Raw genomic sequence first — 16,805 nt, 5'->3', positions numbered from 1 at the left:
CCTGATCTACAGAGAGAGTTCCAGGACAGCTAGAGCTGCACAGAGAAGCCCTGCCTTGAAAACAAAACAAAATAAAGCTATGATAGCAACAGGGCTGCTCACAGGTGCTGCGAGTCTGCTTCTCAGGCTCCAATGTGAGCATTACCCACCTCCTCACTGCACTCCAGAAAGGAAAGCCACATGCTACCACACCAGAGTATTTTTCCTGTGATGGAAAGCAATTACCAACTCATAAAAAAAAAATCGAATGCAGCCTATGCCAAAGTTAAGCCAGGCCTGATAATCCTCTCTGCTGAGTGGAGCGGTAGGTGGGTCAGCTGAAACGTGTTGGCTGCAATGCTCCTGGCATAATTCAAAGTGTTTCCCCTGGCAATGAGAGTACTGCCTGCCTTGCTGATCGAAGGCAAAGAAAGGGGCAGAGCCTCTGTTAGTGGTTCTCAACCTGTGGGTGGGTCATGACCCCTTTGGCGGTCAAATGATCTTTTCGAGAGGTTGCATATCAAATATTCTGCATATCAGATATCTACAGTATGATTCATAACAGTAGCAAACCTACAGTTATGAGGAAGCAGCAAACATAATTTTATGGTTGGGGTCAGCACAACTACATTAAGGGGTCGCAGCATTAGGAAGGGTGAGAACCACTGCCCTATGTAATGAGCCCTACGGCTAGGATGGGGGGTTATACAGGGAGTATCTGAAAAGCTGGTTATAAGAAATGCTTACTGTGGGCACGGTGACCTCTCCGGGGAGAGTTAAATTCATGAAGTTAAGTGGAAAGTGCAGAGATAAGAAATCGTTAAAACATTTATTAGGCTTGTTTATTTTATTGTATGTATACATGTTTTGTTTGCAAGTACGCGTGTGTTCCATGTGCATGCCTGGTGCCCTTCAGGGTCAGAAGGGGTGGGGGCATTGGATTCCCTTGCACTGGAGTTACGAATGGCTGTGAGTCACCATGTCGGTCTTCCATAAGAACAACAAGTGTTCCTGACCATTGAGCTGTCTCTCTAGGCACCAAGAAATACAAACAAACAAACAAACAAACAAACAATCAAAAAAAAAACCGCCTAGAATAACTCCTAGAGCTGCGGTACATGGACCAGGGTTAGAGAAACCTAGACAATGGCCCTGTGGTCTTGATGGCTATGGCGACCATATAATCTGAATCACAGTGAAGTTTTGATACACGCTGTCAAGACAGACATTAAGAGTGCCTAGACTGGCAGGTCCTAAGGAAAGACAGTTCCCAAAGCAGAAACAAAGAAAAGAGAGGAATCGCCATCTGAAAGGGATTTGCCCTACACACTAGAAATTGGTGAAATTCTCCCATGCTCTCCTACTATCCTACTTGTGACAGGAGGTGGCCTATTATAGGCGGGATTCCTGCTGGAAAGTGGTAGTGATACTTCAGCCAGCTGCACTTCCTTAGAAAACCCGAGTGCTCTGACGTCACACTCCTAACCCCTCCCACTCTGACTGGATACCCACCAGGCATGCTCCGAAGTAGAATCCAGTATCCGCATCAACTTCCTCCTAGGGACAGCGCTGCTATCATTGACGGTGATTCTTCATTTGTGGGACTCAAGCAGTTGACGTCATCCTTCAGCTTCCTGCAAGCCGTGCTAACGACTGTGTCTGACACAGTTTGTCCCTGGGCTCAGATCCCTGGGCGATACAATTAAAACCAAGTAGTTGCTAGACCAACCTAGTTCCCTATATTGAGCTCAGAATAGTATCCAAAATAACTTAAGTCTGAGGCCCCTTTGTTAGGGAATTACCGGCCACAGTCAGTGTACATAGGGGAGCAGCTGGCACAAACACAGAGATTAGGGGTGGAATGGGACAGCCTTGTATGTCTGAGAGGGGAATGGGAGTCTTTTTCTAATGAAGGCTATTAGAAGTCTGTTAGAGCATCCCAGCCTGTTGTCTCCTCTTTATCCATTACTGAGACAAGAACTATTTTTCTCTTAAACTTGCCTAGATACAGAAAGCTTTGGTGGGGACTCCTCCCAGTGCTGTGCCTCATGTCAGTGTCTCTGGGAATGAATGACATCGTGTGAATTATTTACTAACCTGTGTCCCCAGCCCTCTCACCTGTGGCTCTCAGAGGCTTTCAGAATCCCATCTCTGCTGGTCCCATCCTGGACTTGGATGACGGGAAATTCATAATGAGAGGTAAGATCTGAGGGAGCTCTTTTTACAAAGACATTTAAAGTGACATGCCTGGCTTCTTTTATAGTAGTTTAGGCGATGTAGGGAAAACAAGCCAGGCTCTATCCCTGGAGATGAGGGGTTCCATGAGGGTTTGTCATCGCACTGGGGCATCCCGAGGGTTGATTCCTCAGAGGTCCTCATTAGGGATGTGTGCTCAGGGCCCAGTGTTTGCATTCTGTCTGCTTGGACCAAAGAAATAAGAATAGGAAAACTTAGTTCCTGCATAAGTGCTTGTTCCACTGTGTTTTTATTAATGTTGCCATTTAAAGGGCACATTCTCTAAACATCTCACGTGCATACGTTTGTATGTAATTTGTTTCCATTATGACTCAGTTAAAATCCTCACTCGTTTCCACCGTGGTTTTCCTGTTGGCCTGTGAGGTGGAGAGCCATCGATTCACTTCCAGTATGACCCCAGTGCCATGGGTGTCTACAATACAAACAGCACACTCACAAAGGACTGGAGCTAAAGCTTGCAATGTGCTGTATACGTAGGGGATGTTCAATTAACATGACAAATGTCAGACATCAACCCTGGACTTCTATTATTAGTGAGTGTGAGTGTGAGTGTGTATCTGAGTGTGACTGCATGTGTCTGTGAGTGTGTGTGGGCTTATGTGTGTTTGTGTGTGTGTGTGTTGTCCAAGTGGATCAAGGACCTCCACATCAAACCAGATACACTCAAACTAATAGAAAGAAAGTGGAGAAGAGCCTTGAACACATGGGCACAAGGGAAATTTTCCTGAACTGAACACCAATGGCTTGTGCTCTAAGATCAAGGATCAACAAATGGGACCTCATAAAAATTGCAAAGCTTCTGTAAGGCAAAGGACACTGTCATTAGGACAAAACAGCAACCAACAGATTGGGGAAAGATCTTTACCAATCCTACATCCAATAGAGGGCTAATATCCAAAATATACAAAGAACTCAAGAAGTTAGACTCCAGAGAATCAAGTAACCCTATTTTAAAATGGGATACAGAGCTAAACAAAGAGTTCTCAACTGAGGAATATTTAACGGCCAAGAAGCACCTAAAGAAATGTTCAACATCCTTAGTCATCAGGGAAATGCAAATCAAAACAGCCCTGAGATGCCACCTTGCACCAGTCAGAATGACTAAGATCAAAAACTCAGGTGACAGCTGTTGCGGTAAAAAAATAAAAAAGGCGTGTGTCTGGTTACCATGCATACTGTTCTGCACTTTCTCCCCCAGGATCTCTCTGACCCAGGCAGTCCAAGAGCTGTTTCAGCGAGGCGCCCTGCCAAGCTGCCCTGCCCTCACTCACAGCTCCTTGGCAGGTTGTTACCACGCCATGCATACACATCCCAATTCCATGGCAGGTCTGGTGCGTCCCGCCACCATACACTCTTTGAACTCAATTAACATGAAAACACACACGATATCCTCTGATCTGTCCCGCGCTACGTCTCGCCAGCAGGAACGACGCGGCACACACAGGATCCTTCTACAGAAAAAGCTTTACTGCGTCTTGAGAGGGAGAGCATAAGCTTACAATGCGGAGACGCCGAGTGAGGAATAACCATCCCTTATATAGGAAACTATCCTCGCCTAGGACGTGTCACTCTCTGACTGGTCGCTGCCAATTATGCCAGATGACGTACCATAACGTACGTGTCCCTTCGAGTAGGGAAGTTACCAGGCGCCTGCGTATTGCCCTTTTTACTAGGTGCGTTCTGCCAGATGCTGGTGCCATCTTGTAATGGAGTATGTAAGGACAGCTCCTCGGACAGCTCCTCACATCTGTGAGGACAGCTCCTCGGACAGCTCCTCACATCTCCCCCTTTTCTGTTTTTTTAAGCAAACAGGACACCCAGATATAGGAGGGCGAAGACAGAGGTCATATCCTCGTACAAAGTTGGCGAACCTGTACAAGAGAGATACCCTTAGGCTGTTGTTGGGACCCAGGGCACTCCCGACCCATCGCACTGCCATTTTTCGAGGGAGGGAAAACTGGGGCAGAAACCCTCATGTAATATGACATGCCTTCCAGGGAGCGTATTTGGTAGAACTTCCCTGTGCGATGCTAAGCTCGTCACCCCTCATGGGCTGCTCAAGCCGGACACTCTAATCCTGTGCAATGAACCGAGGTTCTAGGAGTGCAAGAGCTGTCCAGCCGGCGACCTGTTGCTTGAGCATGGTCAACCAGATATCAGCTGACGCTCCTTGTTCAAGGGCTACAAGGGCCTGGGCAATCACTACTTTGTCCTTTCTTGTTTGAGATCTCAATTTGCAAAGCAACCAGAGGAGTAACACTAATCCACAGCAGAGGATCGCCACAAAAAGTCCCCCTCCCACCCATTCCTTGAAATAAGAGACTGCTGAGGTGATCCAGGACGACAATCCCTCCGTCAAAGACAGGTCCAGTCGGGTAGAATTTACTTGAATGATGGTCGCTCTCAGCTCCCGAAGTGTCTGTTCAAACTCCGAGGTCCAATTCTGTAACAGATGCTGTGAAAGACTCTTAGACAGATTAGCAGCTCGGGTAAATTTGTCATATTACATGGAGGTGATACAAAGGCCTGGGAGTTTTTGCTCATAGCCAAGCTGGGCCAGTTGCCATAGAATGTCTAATTGCCATCTATACGTTAGTTGACAAGCATAAGGCCTCCCTATATCTGAGTATTGGCCGAGGCCTGTCTGTCCCGAGCCACAGAGACGGTGGCCGATAAATCATTGATAGTTTGGGTTGTCTGTACTGAATCTGACAAGACCAATGCCGAGGCAGTAACCGAGGCAGCGACTGCTGTCGTAGCAATAATGCCAGCAATAATTGCAGAAGTACCAAAATCTCTTTTTCCTCTAAATAAGGTCATGGTCCCCGGGGCATCAACAGGGATCGGGCTAAAGCGAGCCATGCGGGTAACTACTGCGATATTTTATATGAGTAGCTGTCCAGACAGAGGCAGCAGGTTTGATGTTCCCCGTCCAGGAAAATGACAACCGTCCCTTTTCTCCCTTTCCTCCAAGTAGCATCACCATGGGCGTAAGTGCAGCTACCACTAACGCAATGTAAGGCCACCACCATAGAGAACTGTGGCATTAGCCACAATGTCCTCCTCACCAGTTCCCCATGTGGCCTCCCTTAACCAAGCAGAAGATTGATTATATAACATAATGCAAGGGAGATCAAAAGGTGTTTTGTTGAATATGCCAAAACAAAGGCTGCCCTTAAGGGGAATAGTCCTATTTTCTTTTAGTCGTTCAACCTGTGGATCCTTAGGTAAATAGGCCAATCCTAAATCCCTGTTAGTGGTACATCACGCATCGGGAGTGGAAAGGTTGACATTATTCCCCATCGAGCTTCGCCCTGCAAACGTTGCTGGCATCCATGGAAGAAGAGTGAGGAGGTGCAGGGGTCCCAGTCCTTCTTGATCACTTGCTGTGATGCTCCGAGTAAGTCGTCCTGGGATCCATATGGGATTTTCATTGTCCTGTGGAAAACACAGACAGCTCCCTGGATCTTATTAAAACAGGATCCGGGCCTTTCCATTCATTTGTTAATACATCCTTCCATTTGACTAATTCTTTTGTCCTCTTGGGCTCTGAGCAATGTCGCTCAGCTGCTGTTTGTCCAGCTTCATCAAGATTTAAAAAATTTAAGGTAAAAAGGGCCAGAGCAGTGGCCACTCGGGGTGTTGGGGGGAGTTCTATCATAATTCCCCTTCTTTGTTTTATTAAATATGATTTGAGCGTCCGATGAGCACGCTCTATGATTCCCTGTCCTTGAGGGTTGTAGGGCAGGCCCGTCAGGTGGGTAACCTGCATCTGAGCACAAACTGACGGAATTTTTGAGATGTGTAGGCAGGGGCCATTGTCAGTTTTACATTTTGGCTTTCCCAAGCACTCCATGCTTCAAGGCAGTGCTGAATGACATGTGTTGTTTTTCTCCTGTAAGTGGGGTGGCATGTAGAATGCCAGAACATGTGTCTATAGTTTCCACATTGAAAGCATGATCTTTTATCTGTCCCTTTAACGGGCGTCACTGGAACTGGAGAATGGCAGGCGCCAGGCCTGGAGTTAGTAAGGGCCCTCCAAGTTCCTGCAAACTCTAAGCCAATCCTGTAGCCCTTTATTTCTTGAGGGGGGGCTATGGCTATCGGCACTCCTGGGTGGCTTGCTCGAAAATGAGCTGTTCATTAGTGGTGCTGCTTGTTCAGGATGCCAAAGATTCGTCCTGCAGCCTCTGTCATTCTAGCTACAAAATCTGAGAAATTTTCCTGGGGTCCCTGAACGATTTTTGTAAGTTGATTATCAATCCCTCTCTCCTGGACAGTGCCTTCCAGGCTCTAATAGCCGTGCTGGAGACCTGAGCATAGGCGCCCCAGCGGCAAGCAGACTGATCAGCTGCAAAGCGGCCCTGTCCTGTTAAGAGTTCAAAAGTCCATTCTTGTTGCTCAGGTATTAAGGCCGTAGCATTCGCTCTGGCCTGTGTTTGGGCTGCCTCATACCAGAGCGCTTTCCATTCCATGTATTGGCCCATGCTGGCAAGGGCTGCCTTAGCAATCATCTGCCAATCAGCTGGTGTCAATGCTGTCATGGCCAACCTGTCGAGTTGTGTTAGAGTAAAGTTGGCCGTGACTCCATACTTTCTAACTGATTCTGCTAATTCCTTAATCTGATTATATTCAACAGGGGCAGGGACCCGTCCTCCCTCCGGAGTCTCAAAGATAGGAAATGTCATACTCAGCTTTCTTCTCACCTTCTCGGGGACTAGTGAGAAGGCGTGTGAGCGTGTCTCATCTGGAGGGGGCGCCGTTGGTGGCGGCCGTGCTAGAAGGCTTCTATTACTTCCCCTACATTCATCGGGGTAATATCTTTCCTCCTCATCTAGCTCAGCCTCCTCCTCTGAGTCTAAGGTTTTATTTTCAGAGCTTTCAGAACTGTCGAGGTTCAGCGCTTCTAGCTCTCTCACAGGGTATAGGCTGGCTCCCCCTCCTGGTTTTGTGTAGAGGAGGAAGTGCTGGAATCTGAAAATGTCAACGCTCCCTTGTCTGCGGACTTACGGGAGGGCACCTTTTCTTTCTTAGGACGCCCTTTTTTCTTGCTGGCGCCCAACCTCTCACTACGCTCGGTTTCTGACATACTGTCCCGGACTACCTCGAGTGGCCTGTCCTTCTATTACTGCTGCCTTACATGTTTCATCCTTTAAACAATTCTTAACCAGCTTCCATATAGCTTTTGGTCCCTAGGGCGAGATCCTCTTCCGCCAATTTTCTGTCAAGGTCTTTTCCAAGTTTGTTCCATGAGGCAATCGTAAACGAGCCTGAACAGGCAAACCAAGGCGCCACCCTCTCCACCTCCTTCACAAAGTTTTTAAGTGTTCCTCCTCCAATTTTGATGTCCCTCTGCTTTAACACTGTTTCCAAGGCCGTGACCACAGACTGTGAGGATCCCATGATGGGCCAGGAACGCCGGCGGCTTATCTACGTCCGTCTGACAAGGCGTGAGGTGAAAGGGTAGAGACAGACACGCTGCTCTCTTATGTACGGGAGTCTTACACGCGCCTCCCCGGACGGTGCCGCTTATCTACGTCGGCCTTATCGCGTCCTTGCTCCTCAACAGTCAAAATCGAAGGTAAAAGGGAGCTGCGCGAAGCTCACTTATATACGAGAGACTGAGACGCGCCTTCAGCTGCTGTGATCGTCCTTTTAACAGCGAAAACGGTGAAAACAGAACATAAAGAGTAGGGTGGCTCCCAGGACAAATACTATAGCCTCAACAAATCCTTCCCAAGGCGGTGACAACCCCAGACCAAAGTCCAAGAGAGGGCTGCCTCTCCAACGTATTACCTGTAGTTCTGAATCCTCCTTGTCGCCAAGGGATCTCGAAGGTGCTGACGATGCGAAGTCTTTCCGGTTTCGCACCAGATGTCCACGCCGTCTCGCCAGCAGGAAGCGCACGCGCACACAGGATCCTTCTACAGAAAAAAGCTTTTGCGTCTTGAGAGGGAGAGCATAAGCTTACAATGCGGAGACGCCGAGTGAGGAATAACCATCCCTTATATAGGAAACTATCCTCGCCTAGGACGTGTCACTCTCTGACTGGTCGCTGCCAATTATGCCAGATGACGTACCATAACGTACGTGTCCCTTCGAGTAGGGAAGTTACCAGGCGCCTGCGTATTGCCCTTTTTACTAGGTGCGTTCTGCCGGATGCTGGTGCCATCTTGTAATGGAGTATGTAAGGACAGCTCCTCGGACAGCTCCTCACATCTGTGAGGACAGCTCCTCGGACAGCTCCTCACACTGATCCAATTGATAAGATATAATTTGCCTATGGAAATCCATCCCAACTACCTTGGCAATTCAAGACCACCTAGATCTGGGTCATCCTTCTCCATCTCCATCTTGATTCCCCTTCCTTCTTCTCTCCCACCTTAGAAGCTTTGTCCCCAACTTATTTTTTTACTGTCCAATCATGGCCTTGACCTAACTTGTGCCAGCCCTCACCTGCATATAGACATCAACCTACAGACAGCAGATGCTGGTGAGGATGTGGAGAAAGAGGAAGACTCCTCCATTGTTGGTGGATTGCAAGCTGGTACAACCACTCTGGAAATCAGTCTGGCAGTTTCTCAGAAAGTTGGACATAGTGCTACCTGAGAACACTGCTATACCACTCCTGGGCTTACACCCAAAAAAGATGCCCCAACATATAACAAGGACACATGCTCCACTATGTTCATAGCAGCCTTATTTATAATAGCCAGAAGCTGGAAAGAACCCAGATGCCCTTCAACAGAGGAATGGATATAGAATACATGGTACATCTGCACAATGGAGTACTGCTCAGCTATTAAAAACAATGACTTCCTGAAATTCTCAGGCAAATGAATGGGACTAGAAAATATCATCCTGAGTGAGGTAAGCCAACCACCAAAGAACACACATGGTATGCACTCACTGAAAAGCAGATATTAGCCCCAAATCTCAGAATACCCAATAAACAATTCACAGATCACATGAAGCTTAAGAAGGAAGAACAAAGTGTGGATGCTTCAGTCCTTCTTGGAAGGGGAAACAAAAATGCTCACAGGAGGAAGTACAGAGACAAAGTGTGGAGACTGAAGGAAAGGCCATCCAGACACTGCCCCACCTGGGGATCTATCCCATATACAGTCACCAAACCCCAACAATATTGTAGATGCCAAGAAGTGCATGCTGACAGGAGCCTGATATAGCTGTCTCCTAAGAGGCTCTGCCAGAGCCTGACAAATACAGGGGCAGATGCGCAAAGGCAACCACTGAACTGAGAATGGGGTCCTCAATGGAGGAGTTACAGAAAGGACTGAAGGAGCTGAAGGGGTTTGCAAACCCATAGGAAGAACAACAATATCAACCAACCAGACCCCCAGAGCTTCCAGGGACTAAAACACCATCCCAAGAGTTCACGGGGATGGACCTATGGCTCCAGCTCCGTTTGTAGCAGAGGATGGCCTTGCCTGGCATCAGTGGGAGGAGAGGCCCTTGGTCCTGTGAAGGCTTGATACCCCAGTGTAGGAGAATGCCAAGGTGGGGAGGCAGGGAGGTGGAGAGGCGAGAGGGAGTGGGTGGTTGGGTGAGGGAGCACCCTCATAGAAGCCGGGTGTGTGTGGGGGGTTATTTTCTTGAAATATTATTGGTGTTCCTTTTTGATTGATTTTTTGTTTTGATCAGAGATTATGTGTGAGCTATGTGTGTGTGTTGAGCTGTGTGTGTGTGTGTGTGTGTGTGAGCTCTGTGTGTGTGTGTGTGTGTGTGTGTGTGTGTGTGTGTGTGTTATGTGCACATGAGGAAGCCAGAGCAGGATGCAGTGATACGTAAAGTCTTTATGTCTGGCTTTAGGTGAAATGTTTAGTAAAACCTTTGTGTCTGGCTTTGAGGGAAATGCCTCAGCAGAGCCTTTGATGTGTTTGGGTTAATCAGCCAAGGCTGAGAAATTGTTCTGAGACTGACTGAATCTTGAAGAAATTTTATCTCCCTGGAAAGACTGCACTTGGTGTCACGTGAGCATCGGCATAAACCTTGGTCCGGAGACACTCCTGGCAAACCTGGGGTTCTTTTGATTATGGATAGCCAGGGTGAGAAGGGCCTGAGATTTGTGTGGGTTGTCTGCTCTCTCAGGCATCAGGGGCAAGATCACTTCAGTAGTTGGAACCTTTCCCAGCCCCCATTTATAATGACCGAGTAAATGTAACTGGAGTGAGCTAGCTGGGGTCAGTCTTTTCCAAGAAGGCTGAAGCCCTCTGCTCTTTCAGAAAATGAAGGCATCTTGGTGAGCTTCTCTCTCTCTCTCTCTCTCTCTCTCTCTCTCTCTCTCTCTCTCTCTCTCTCTCTCTCTCTCTCTCCCTCTCTGGCACCTATGACCATTATCAACAATAACAGGATATCCGTGCCTTCTACTATGCCTCTCCATTTTGTGGCCTTGAGACAGGGTCTTTCTCTAAATAGGAGCTTGGCATTTCAGAGAGACTGGCTCTTGGCATCCACCGGCAGCCGTCTCTCAGTGCCGGGGCCACAGGCGTGCACAGCCATACTTGGTTTTTTATGTGGGTGCTGGAGGTATGAAGATTCCAACTCAGGTCCTCAAGCCCACAGAGCAGGCACTCCTGCCCACTGAACCATCTCCCCGGCCCTGAGCGTGGCGAGGTCAGGGACCTGTGTCCACTTGAAAGTACACTACAGTCTAACGTCCAGTGATGTCAAACTGGTGAATGACGGCCTCAGTTCTTTTCTACCCTTGCTGACTTTCTGATTCATGTGTTCAGTTCCTGGGAGAGTTTTATTCCAGCTAATTTTTATTTCACATGCATGCTGAGCCTACACTTTGAGTGTACATGTATTTTTAAATTGTACTGTCTTTCTCGTGAACAGAAACTTCCTTTTTAATGCCAGGAAATATACTTTCTCAAAGTGTATTTTTGTCTTACATTAACATAACCATGTCTCTCTTTGTAAATTTGCTGTTTGCATGGCGTATAGGTTTCCATCTTTAACCTCCAATCGCTGATGGAGTTTATCCAGTTTTTAAAGTTGTTTTCAAGGCAATGGTAAACCTGTTAGAATTACCCTAGATCCACTTTTTTAAAGAGTCCCTCAAACTGTACGCACTTATGCAGATGAATCGTGTAATTCATTTATTCGCTTTACCTCCTGGTCACTGCCCCACCTCCCAATACCTCTCCCACACTGTCCCTTCCCCCATCCCTCTCCTTCTCCTCTGAGAGTGTGGGTCCCCCTGGCCATCCCCCCACACTGGCACATCAAACCCCTGCAGGGCAAGCACATCTTCTCCCACTGAGGCCAGACAAGGCAGCCCAGTTAGGGGAACAGGTGAACATATACCCAGTAGTCGAACTTCTGCCTTTAAACCTGAACGTTTAATACACTTCACTGAGCGTGGTTATTTATCAAAAATCATTTCCTCGTGTCATTGGGTATTTATTTTATAGTTTTTCATCATATCTTTCACATCTTTAGACGTTAGTTGTCTGTAGCATGCCAGTTTGCCTCTCTTCCTCGCTTGTTCTGTTTATTTTTTAGGCTACTTTCTTAGTGGCGATCCTGAAATTATAACAACTAACTTGTAAATAAGGCTAATTTAAGATTTGTTAAAATATGCTTTTTATCTATTTCTTCCAATCATGGTGGCACATACCTTTAAATCCCAGTACTTGGGAGGCAGAAGCAAGAAAAGTTCTGTGAGTTCCACCATAGCCTGATCTACATAGTGAGACCCTGTCTCAAAAACAGATCTACGTCTGAGTACTGTATTGTGTTAGTGGTATTAGGCTAACCCTTTGGAATGGTGGGGGTCATGGATATTTCTGCTTGCATCAGAGTGGACCTGACCACTTGTCAACTTTCCAAACTAGTTTATCGATTGGTGACCATGAGGGCCTTTCTGTGTGCAACATTCATGTCTGTGTGTGTATGTGTTCATGTGTGTGCATGTGTGCTTGGAAGCCTTAATTATGTGTAATTCACAAATAAGGTTTTTTTTTTTACCATCTCTGCAGTTAGCTGGTGGACTGACAAAACTCTGGATACAAATAGGGGGACATGTAGGAAAATGATGCTGTTCCTTTAAATCTCCTAATGAACGTCATGTGGGGAAGGGAGTCTCTGCGCCCTGTGTGGGAGACAAGGTAGTTACCTATATCCTTGCCTCAGGATCCACCAGGCCAACCAAATAATTGAGCCCAGATTTTGGTAGAACAGGATTCCCAAAGCCCTCTGTGACAACAGCCAGTCCCCCTCTGGGTTGTGGACTGTTATCCCTACAAACACATTAGGGCTGAGCAATGGAGAAAAGTGGGTAGTTCATGCCTACCATCCTCTTACCAAAGAACTATGGCCATTTCTCATGAAGTGAAGCTAGGCTTTGCCATTGTTGAGCAGGATATGGAATTCCAAAATAGTGTGAGGTTTCTGCTTTGCCTTCTGTCTGAGGCAAGAGATCGACCCTCAGAGATTTCCAACCCACTTTTTTGCACCTGAACCTAATTTCAAACTTTTCTATTCAAATCAACTGAAATTTTTACATGCTCACTGAATTGCTTATAAAATGTACACATATATGTAATGTAATATAATGTATTACATGAAAAATTATAAATGTCCAGTTTCATGAAAATTTAGTACCAATATTTATGTTCCTGACAGATAGTTTGCTGGTGTTTCATTTGTTACAGTCTCTTCCCCTCCCAACCCTTCAGGGAAAAACTGCAGCCCTGGAGTTCAGAGTGGTATCGGACTCGCATCTTCCTGCCTCAGTTCCCTGTGTGTTGGGGTCACAAGCAGGGGCCACCACACCTGGCTCGTCCCATGTTTTGTGCCATATGAATTGCAGAATGAAGTGTGAGGGGTCAGCCTTGACCTTGGCACTCACGAGCTGGTGTTAAACTCGTCCCTGTGGCTACTAAAGAGCCAAGTCCAAATGGTGAATTAGTTCTGCATGGAATTATCTGGCAGGGAGAGGGAGGGGTTCACTCCAGGCATCATGGCAGCAAAAACAAAATCCCCTCTTGGTGGAAGCAACTGATAAGTGAATCTAGCAGAGCCCCCAATACAAGTACCTTTGTCAGAGCTCCAGGCTGATACCTTGCATGCTGATGGGTTACATCCGGGTGAATGCCACAGAATCTGGAGACTGTGACCACAGTGCTTGTACATTAAAGTCACACTCTGTGCCTGGCATGACACACAGAGACATTCAAAAAGGTATTCATTTCTTCAGTAACTTTTGAGGTGATTAAAAGTAGGAACCATGCAGAGTCTCCTTCATACCCATTTAAGTGCCACTTTCAGAAGCTATTCATGGACTCAGAGAGAGCTCCTGGGACTTATTTTCAGACCTCTACCTCCATGGCTGGCTTATGCAGTTCACCAAAGAGTCAGGAAAGGAGACAGAAGTGGTCCCTAATAGCAGACCATTCAATAGTTGAAGATGTTGCAGAAACGACTACCACACATCCTTTCTCCCCAAGCAGGAATAAAACACACTTTTATCTTTCTAAGTCCTTCATGCTTCCCAGTGTTTGGCAGTCATTTTTCTGTTTAAATGAGGTCTTGGCTACTTCTAGGATCGTTAGTGATTCTACAGACCTGCACAGGTCAATTTCTTTGTTTTTCCAATTTCCTTGAGTTCTAGACAGGATTGTGCACAGCATTATGTCACAAGGATGTGTGAGTCTTAAGACGATGCAAAGATAAACTGGAAAGGTGGCATACACCTTAAGTCCCAGTACTCAGAAGCCAGAAGCAGGTGGATCTCTGAGAGTTCGAGACCAACCTCATCTACACAGCAAGTTCCAAGGCAATCGGGATTACACAGTGAGACCCGTCTCAAGACAAATTTGATGCAGAAACTCTTCAATATATTGCAGTTATCCAATAAGTATCTTGATATATTTTATTCATTCAACACTGTGCGGGAAAGATCACTTGCAGATTTCCTTATATCCTGTGACCCTCGGATGCAGTCTCAAGTTCTGGTGTCTACTAGCATCTTCTAACACTGCTCGACACAACCATGCAGAGCACAGTGAGGTGTTTCATGAGGTCAGCAAACACGCTCACCTAAGCCCTGGGTGTGTGTATCTCTAAAATAAGGGTCACGGGATTGGTTCTATCTGGAGACAATAAATTCATGGTTTTATAGTTATAAGCATCATTAGCGTCATATTTAAAGATGGTAACATGAGCCTATAACATGAGTAAGAAAAGCAATCATGAAGTTTATACTTATCTCAGAATCAGCTGCTTTATTATCAGTCTTCTCTGTTCTAAAATTGTCTAGTTGTAGACTCTTGAAGAAAGGAGTCTCCTAAACATGAGTTTCCTTAGGGCTCCTTTGACGTCATGATTCCTCAGGCTGTAGATGAAGGGATTGACCATGGGTGTCACGACTGTGAAAAAGGCAGTGGCCACTGTGTCCTGTAATGAGTATGTAGATGAAGGGTGCATATAGACCCCCAGGATCGCTCCATAGAAGAGAGAGACCACAGTGAGGTGAGACCCACATGTGGACAGGGCTTTCCTTATTCCTTGAATAGATGGGAACTTCAGTACACTGGAGAGAATGTAGGCGTACAAAACAGTGATACATGTGAATGGGGTGATAGAGGTCAGCCCACCCACAGTGAAGGCTGTGATGTCATTGATGAAGGTGTCCGAACAAGAGAGCTTCAGGATAGGATATGGGTCACAGAAGAAGTGGTGCACTGCATTGTGGGAACAGAAGGTGAGTCGAACCATGAGGAGAGTGTGCAAGAGAGCATGCAAGTTTGTGATGACCCATGATACGGCCACCAGGAGGACACAGAGTCTGGGTCTCATCATCATGGTGTAGTGGAGAGGGTGACAGATGGCCACATAGCGGTCATAGGCCATCACACTCAGGAGGAAACCATCCATGTTGATGAATGTGATGAAGAAATAGATCTGGGTCATACACTCTGTGTAAGAGATGGTCTTACTTCCCAACACGTGGTTCACCAGAGCCTTGGGGACGGTGACTGAGGAAAAGCAGATGTCAACACTGGAGAGGTTGGCCAAGAAGAAGTACATGGGTGTGTGGAGACGAGGGTCACAGCTGATGGCCAGGATGATGAGAAGGTTCCCACAGACAGTGACTAAGTACATCCACAAGAACAACCCGAAGACAACCTCTTCCTGCTCTGACTGCCCAGCAAGTCCCAGAAGGAGGAATTCTATGGCTGTTGACTGGTTCTCTCTGACCATATCTGTGGGGGAGAAAGTTCCATTGCAAGGTATGATTGGATGTCAACACATAAGCAAAAATCATTGATATAATTTGGAAGAACTTAATTGTGAGTTTTGAATTTACTAAATCTAAGTGGTCTGAGTAATTTTATAGAAGGGTCTGGTTAACTTGACTTTGATTACAAGGACTGAGTTCTTGTTCACTACCATTTACATATATAAGTTCTTTACTGTACAAAACTTTCCTTGGTCTAATAATTATATTTCATTTTATAGATTATAAAATGTGCTATTATATTGCCATTTTATAGGTGAAATTGTGGAAACTTGAGGCCATGAGGTGATTTTTTTCCAAATGTTGTTATTTCTTTACACTGTATTTTGAGTAGCTAGCATTTGTTGAAATTTTAACCAAGAAGTAAATCCGTTAGCTGATGCCACACTAGAATCTTGAAGGTTTTATCGGCGACTATTCCAATTTCCTCAGAAGCTGAAATCTTTGCAGAGTCAAGAGCCCAGACCAACGGTTTTGCTCAGTATTTTACCTGCCCTTACACTGTCACGCCTCAGCTGCAGGGATGCGGTGAGCTGTGTAAGGGGCTTTCTCTCCCTTCCTTCAGTCAAAAGAAAGGGTACATTCCCGAAACAACTGGGATTTTTTTGTCTATTGGAAGAAAGAGATCTACAGACTGAAAAGGAGCAAATTCATAAGACCATCAAAAAACAAACTTCAGGACTGAGAAACCAGCAGTCAGGGAGGGCTGATGGAAGAAGGTTTAGCTGCTGTGTCTTTGTAAAGATTCAGGGCGCTTAAATATGAAGAGAGGAAATCTGGTCTCTGGGTGACCAAAGTCCTGGGGAAAGAGAGGCAGAAGGGATAACACGCGTGATACTGCCTGCCTGCTGGGACACGGGGTGCACCGGTGAGCCTGACATGAACATTTGGAGAAGACTGGCTAGTGTGTAGACGCTTTGGGGTAGCGAATCAACCAGTCATGTGAGTCCCACCAAGGAAATAAAGCCAAAATGCTGAGATTTGAAATCATTAACCCAGGATTAATACCCAGATCTGAGATGAGGTGGGGAGTATCTTTTTAAAATTGGAAAATGTTCCCAGTGGAGTGCGGCTAACATGTTCCTTAGAACGTGAGAAATGCGGGCCACAGAAAAGGCTCAGAAGAGCATAAGTGCCTGTCATCAAGGCCAGTGAGCTGAGTTCAATCAGAGGACCCATGTGATGGGAGGGAGAGCCAACTCCAACCTCTGACCTTCTCTGACCTCCACTTGTGTACCTTGGCATGTGCGCTCAAGCTCTCTCACACAAATAAACATTATAAGAATATTTTTAAAAAATAATT

At 46.3% G+C, this 16,805-nt stretch overlaps 1 protein-coding gene across 1 annotated transcript; it reads right to left on the bottom strand.

Annotated features, from left to right (window-relative positions):
- Positions 1-14,517: 14,517 nt before the first annotated feature.
- LOC116909969 (olfactory receptor 1361-like) lies at positions 14,518-15,465 on the bottom strand. Its single transcript, XM_032913747.1, has one exon. The coding sequence runs from the start codon at positions 15,463-15,465 to the stop codon at positions 14,518-14,520; it is 948 nt and encodes a 315-aa protein (XP_032769638.1).
- Positions 15,466-16,805: the final 1,340 nt, after the last annotated feature.

This window comes from Rattus rattus, chromosome 9 (genome assembly GCF_011064425.1).
Source record: "Rattus rattus isolate New Zealand chromosome 9, Rrattus_CSIRO_v1, whole genome shotgun sequence".
In the NCBI taxonomy this organism is placed as follows: domain Eukaryota; kingdom Metazoa; phylum Chordata; class Mammalia; order Rodentia; family Muridae; genus Rattus; species Rattus rattus.
Note: the sequence above shows the minus strand (reverse complement) of the source record. Positions and strands in the feature narration are given on the sequence as shown.